General features: G+C 25.7%; 1 protein-coding gene across 1 annotated transcript; it reads left to right on the top strand.

The window, feature by feature from the left end:
* Positions 1-3,925: 3,925 nt before the first annotated feature.
* Phum_PHUM105090 (cystinosin, putative) lies at positions 3,926-5,486 on the top strand (the record flags this gene model as incomplete). Its single annotated transcript, XM_002423984.1, has 6 exons — positions 3,926-4,047; positions 4,156-4,470; positions 4,558-4,777; positions 4,869-5,039; positions 5,147-5,321; positions 5,419-5,486. The coding sequence occupies 6 exons, from the start codon at positions 3,926-3,928 to the stop codon at positions 5,484-5,486; spliced, it is 1,071 nt and encodes a 356-aa protein (XP_002424029.1).
* Positions 5,487-7,055: the final 1,569 nt, after the last annotated feature.

Consider the following 7,055-nt stretch of genomic DNA (forward strand, 5'->3'; position numbering starts at 1 on the left):
TTTTAAGCAAGTAATTTAATTTATCTTATAAAAACGCGAACACCACTTGTAGAGTTTAACACTTCGCGCTTTTTTTCTGGGCCTTAAATTATAAAATGTCAGTGCAATAAAATAGTTAAGTGACCGCAATAAAAAGTTCGTTTGAAACGTTTTTTTCTGTTTTAATCATTAGTACTGTTTAATTATAAATTAATGTCATGTAGTTGTAGTATTTAGTATTTTTATTTTCTATCGAAAACGAATTTTGTTTAATTTAAGACTACAGATTTCCTAATCGAAAGAATTAAAAATTTTCTTATAATAATCCTCTTATAACATGTTTCGGTTACGTCAAGTTTCTGTCTATTTTCACTTTCTATTTCATTTAACATATTTAATCCTTTTGTTTAAATTCAGTTTTATTGTGCCAAATAGTTTTAAAATATGATCACGTTATTAATATTTTCTGACATAGTTAAAAACAGAAATTTTTGGCTTCACCTAGACTATAGGTAAGCATTTTAAACTTATTATATCTAACCAACTTATATTGTCATTAGTAATATAGATTTTAAGTAAAACCGTTTACTTTTTCATTATTAATATTAGTATATATTTTAATTCGAAATATTCAGTTACAAAAATTTGCATGTAGTCATTTACTATTTATTTATTTTATTTATTAATATGGGGGTGTCATGATACATTTCATAGTTTTTTTTCTTTTGCTATTACAATAATTTTTAGTAATAATCATTTTAGAGAGTCACTAATTTTTTATTTTTTTATCTAAATGTTATTCGCATGTAAGCTTTATGAATGTATAATTTTTTAAACCAGGAAATTGTATATGTTTAATGTAAAGTATTGATTTATTCGAATCAATCACATAAACAATCCATAAAAATCAATCACCGATGAAAAATTTGTCGTTTGATGTATAATTTAATGTAAACCATGTAATGAAGCAAACCATAACTTTCCATGGTTATTAAAAATTATTGTTTTTCAATTCATTCTCACCGAGTTTTAATCACACATCAAAAATTTTTAACAGAAATCGAAAAAAAAAAAAAAATGGCCTAATAATAATAATAATAAATTTCCAGGAGTAATGCAGTAGTAGGAAAAAAAAAAAAAAAACATTTTTTACAAGTGTTAAATTTTTTGATTATTTTAATTTAATTTTATCAAACAATAATAGATAACATTATTAAAGTTACAGTTGTAAAATTAAAAAAAAAAAAAAAAAAAACATATTAACAAAGTGTAAATAAATATTTATTTAATTGTAAAGTAGTTTGTTGACGGGTAATTGTCATAATAAATTATTTAACGAACTTTTTATTAATAATAATAATAATTGTGTCAATCGTTAGTCATACAATTTAACGGCAGCATTACCGTGATTCAGTTATAATTACAATCTCGTGTAAGAAAAAATTTTTTTTTAATCGTTCAATAATAGTCTGACTCTATTTTCATACGGTAAATAATATTTAATATTATTATTATGTCGATTCTATTTTTCTCTCTCTCTCTCTCTCTCTCTAAAACTTATTGATTAATTTGAATGTGATAACTAATCAAAGTAAGTAAATAAAATCAGGGCAGTTTATTTTCTATGCACATATATATATTAAAATAAATTAAATTAATTCTTTGAAATTTTTCAAGATGGGAAAACCTTTTCTTTTTTTTCTTTTTTTAATAAGTTTATTAACATAACAATAAATTTAATTTAATATTCGAAACAATGATATTTCATTCTGTGAGCATAAAAAAGAAAAAATTTGACGTAATTTTTATTATGTATGTATGTATTTGTCATATTATTGTTTATATTTTGATTGACAGATTGATTATTCGATTGATTGTCATTATGTTTAGCTTATGACTCTCCATTGTTCACTCCCCCCCCCTCTTTCCCCCCCTCAAAATATTAATATTGAACATTTCGCTTTAGAGGGGGAAAAAAAAAATAATAATATTCATATTGTTTTTTAAACGTCTTGGAAAATTTGTGTGTGTATACGTGTGTGTGTGTGTGCGTGAGTATGTGTATGGATTTTTTAGCATGTTATTTGTTTTTTTATAAAATAAAATGGCGGCGTTTTTTTTTTTTTTTTTTTACATTATTATTGACTTTGAAACCTTTATCAAAACGATTATTTGACCCAATTACCAACAGGCTTTTGGTCATCGCGGTTTTCGTGCTTTTAAATACGTTAATAATAAAAAAATTTCAGACAAATTAATAAATAAATTACACAACAAATCGATAATTTACATAATAATAATAATAATAATTACAAAATTTAAAACTAATATACTTGTTTTTACTAAAAATTACAAATGTGTGCAAGAGAGAGAGAGAGAGATTTGTTATGAAAGTTTTTTTTTTTTTTAAACTAATTTTTTTTTACCTTGATTTTTATACCTTCTAGTACCTGGCGTGTATTTTATTATCATGTTAGTGACATTCAAAGACAAATGATAAGAAAAAAAAAAAAAAAAAAGGAAAGGAAAAAACCTATCGATTTGATTTTAAACATTTAAATTTTTTTTCTCTCAATCATTCTTATCATTTGTACATATTAAACTCTTAAGGATTATCATAAGAAAAATTTTTTTCAAAGGAATAAATTAATATTAATGATAATAATAATAATAATAATAATAATAATATGAAAATTAAATTTTGCAATTTTTATAAAAACCTTGCCAAAGGGGGGAAATTTACATTACAACCTTCGCATGTGTGTAAATAAACATGAAAATTGCGGTCACACAAAATTTTATTTATAATAATAATAATAATAATAATTTTGTTCTGAATGGCGGAAAACCCACATTTACTTTTTTTACCATTTTTTTTTTTTTTTTTTTTTTTTTGAAAAATGAATTTTTAACGGCTGCGTTTAAACCGGAAATGTAGAAAGATTTACTCCATCTTTTTTTTTTTATTTCCGTTATCATTAGAGTATCGATAAACGTTTTAAATAAACATGGCGGTGTTCGTTTGAATATTAAAATTTAAAAACTGGAGAATATTTTTAAATTAATACCCTAGTGTTTTTTTCTCTTATAATTGATAGGAGATGATTGGGGGGAAGGAGGAGGGGAAGGGGGAGGAAGGGAGGTGGTGACGTAATAGGGAGTATAACAAAATACGTCAATAAATGAAATGATTAAGACGTTTCTCATACATGTGTTTTCCCCTACTTAATTTTTTTTTAAATCACGTCACGATTTTTTTTTTTTTTTTATTCTTATTAATTTCAATTATTATCTTTCATTATACACGTTCGTTAGAAAGAAAAAAAAAAAATTACGGTCGTAACGAATTTTTTGTTTTAAATTATTCATCTATCAATATATATATTGAGATTTTATTCGGAAATCAATTAAGAAAATTATTGAGTCATTGATTAATGTGACGACAACAACAACAACAACAACAACAAACCGCAACGAGGAGATTTTTGATGTTTTTTTTTTTTTATGTGAATTAAATAATAATAATAATAATAATAATAATAATAATAATAATAATAATATGTAATAAAATCCGGTTTTTATTCGCGTACAAACATTTAATCAAAGTTTTTCCACTTGTAACATTATAGTATCCAGAATCTCAAAGTTGTTGTTGTTGTTGTTGTTGTTGTTTGTATAATAAATATTCAAGTGATATACATATTGGTTTGAGTGCGTAAAAAATAATAATAATAATAATAATTATAAAGTTGTGTGTTATTAATTTTTTTTTTTTTGTTCGAATGTGATTAATTGAGAGGGAGAGGGAGGGAGGATTCCCTCGAAGATGAATATTATTATTATTATTATTTGTTTGTTTTATGACGTCATTTTTTGTTAATTTTTTCCTTTTTAGGGATTTGAGGGAATAAAATAATTTGAGGGAAAGAGACAATAATTTCGTAACATGTTTGGAAAAATAGTTTACACGTTGTTATTGGGTCGTCTTGTCACGTGCAATCTCATATTCAAACCGCAAGATGTTCTTTTGGAAATCGATGATATCGTACAATTCGAAGTCTTGTTCACGTAATTATTATTATTATTATTATGTTTCGTGCGTGCAGAGGGTTTTGCATTATGGTAATAATAATAATGATGATGATGATAATAATTTTTTTTGTTTTTCCAATACAGGAGCGAGGGTAAAAATGAAATTTTACAACTTTACACGAGTCAAAAAAACATTGTGGAAATATTAAACGAAAACGTGACTCTGTCTAAGGGCGATAGGAAAATTTTACACATAAAGGGTGAAAATTCCGGTCACGTTATAATCCTTGGTAATTTAACAAAGAGACCGGATGTTAATACGGAGGAAGCCATAGTGAGAGCATCTGTCGGAAAATCTTCCGTTTGGATAATATTATCCGACATAACGGGATGGCTTTATTTTGCCGCATGGTCGTTTTCATTTTATCCTCAAATCTATGAAAATTGGAGGAGGAAAAGGTGCGTGCGTGTGTGAGAGAGAGAGAAAGTATAATTTGGTAAGAAAAATGAAATAATAATAATAATAATAAATTTTCCACGTTTCAGCGTCGTCGGATTAAATTTTGATTTTCTCGCATTAAACTGTTTGGGATTTTTTCTTTATTCTGCATTCAATATCGGTTTGTACGCCGTGAAACCCATAAAACAAAGTTTTCACGACAGGTATCCCTACAGCGTGAATCCCGTACAAATCAACGACATTGTTTTTTCTCTCCACGCTCTCGTAGCCGTTATAGCAACCCTCGTTCAATGTTTTATTTACGAGGTACGATAAATGTTTAAACATAAAAATTTGGTTTTGTTTTTTTATGTTACGATTGTGTTTCATTTGTTTCATTTGTGTTTCTGACTTCCAGAGAGAAAATCAAAAAGTTTCCATTGCGACGAAAATTCTTTTCGGTCTTTTTCTAGGATTTTTAGGAATAAGTATCGTATTAGCTTGCACTTCAGTTATTCAACCCATCGATTTTCTTTATCATTGTTCATATGTTAAATTGTCAATTACTTTTATTAAATACATACCGCAGGTATGGTAAAAGGTCGTTTAAAAACCTTAAAATGAATAATTAGGAAAAGTTGTTGATGTTTGCCGGAAAATGCTGTCGGTGTAAAGAAAATTGTTTTGTTTTTTTAGGCGTACATGAATTTTAGGAGAAAATCAACGGTTGGATGGAGCATAGGAAACATTTTTCTCGATTTGATCGGTGGGATTTTATCAATGTTGCAAATGATAATAAATTCATATAATTTCGACGACTGGGAAAGTATTTTCGGTGATTTTACTAAATTCGGATTGGGAATGTTTTCAGGTACGTGACTTTTCCTTTTTTCATTTTTGTTTGATTCAGGTTTGGAAAAACGATGGATTATTAATTTTCTTTTCCTCCTTCTTTTTTTTCTTTTCAGTGCTTTTCGATTTGTTTTTTATGTTTCAACATTACGTTTTGTATAAACGAGTACAGGTCCTTGATTAGTTTTTCTTTTTTTTTTTTCGTAATAAAAGGAAAAAAAAAAAAGGAAAGGAAAGAGAAAGGAAAAGGAAAGTAACGCAAGTCTTGCGGGCAAGACTGAAGATTTTTATTTCTTCGAAAAATGGAAAACACACACACGCACCCCCCCCCTAAGGTCTCTTTTAAGGATGGATTTTTTTTTAATGCGCAAGAAGAAACAATAATCAAAGGAGAAATATATAGTAAAAGGAAAAAGTGTGAGAGAGAGATAGAAATAGAGTCTCTTTGTTTTCAACTTGAAGTTTTTATTATTTTTTGCGGGCGCATTAATTATTATTATTATTTCAAATCGAATCAAAGGAAATTATAATTTTTCAACATCTCCGTAAAGGAAAATAAGTTTTCCTATTTTTGAAAAACTAAATTATTTAGTCGAGCGTTGAACAAACAGAGCAGCTCAAACCTTTTTTACGAAAAAAAAAAAAAAAAAAAAAAAATTTAAAGTTAATTTATAACTGAGTCGATTATAACCAATCAATTATCGTTTTTTTTTTTTTTTTTTTTTCTAATCGCCTACAGCAATTGATTTAAAAAAAAAAAAAAAAAAAAAGTACAAAATTAAATCGAGTCGTAACATAAACAAAACAAGTTTCAAATAATTTTTTATAAGTTTTCTTTTTTATATTAATTTATTTATTTATTTTAACATAACTCGACTTACGCGTACATTAGTCTGAAGGTAAAACGAAAAAAAAATTGCAAAGTTTATCGTGGAAAAAAAATTTCAATTTTTTTTTATATATTTATATATATAATTTACTTAATATAATATATATATATATCTTTATGTAAATAAATTTTTTATTAAAAGATGAGGATTAAACTTCAAATGGATCAAAATTTTATTTCTTGTTTTCTTGATAAATTTAAAAATTATGTAGAAAAATTAACTATAATGAATGATGATAAGAAAAAAGTTGTGGGTGTGATTTAAATAAAAAAAAAAAAATAGGCAACAAATTCTTTTTACGAACTGAATAAAATATTATTTAAAAATTATTATTATTATTATTATTATTATTAATATTTTTATGAATAACATATTACAAATTTTAATAAAATTTTACAATAAATAAATAATAAATAAATAAAAATCTGAGCTTTAATGTAAATAATAATTTTTTTTTTGGAACTTTTAAATTGATTTTTTTTTAAAAACAAAAAATCAAAATATTATTATTATTATTATTATTATTATTATGTCCACTATTAAACACGACAAGGCTCTTATTTGTCAGGGTTTTTAAGTATTTATCCCAGGTTTCTACCCGACGATTCCTTAGGGACAAATACTCGAATTTCGGTGGTGCTACTTATAATATTTTCCGAAGAATGTGGGCCGTCCCACATAGTGCGATTTCCTGGATGGTTTCTTCTTCTTTTAGGTTCTTCATAATCTTCTTTAAATTTCCTTTCATTGAATGTGGCATTATTATTATTATTATTATTATTATTATTAAGATCGTCATGTCTTTTAATAATAATGTAAATTTAAAAAGGGGGAGGAGAGGAGGGGGAAGAGGGGGGTGGGGG

The sequence above is a fragment of the Pediculus humanus genome, genomic scaffold (genome assembly GCF_000006295.1).
Source record: "Pediculus humanus corporis 1103172107455 genomic scaffold, whole genome shotgun sequence".
NCBI lineage: Eukaryota > Metazoa > Arthropoda > Insecta > Psocodea > Pediculidae > Pediculus > Pediculus humanus.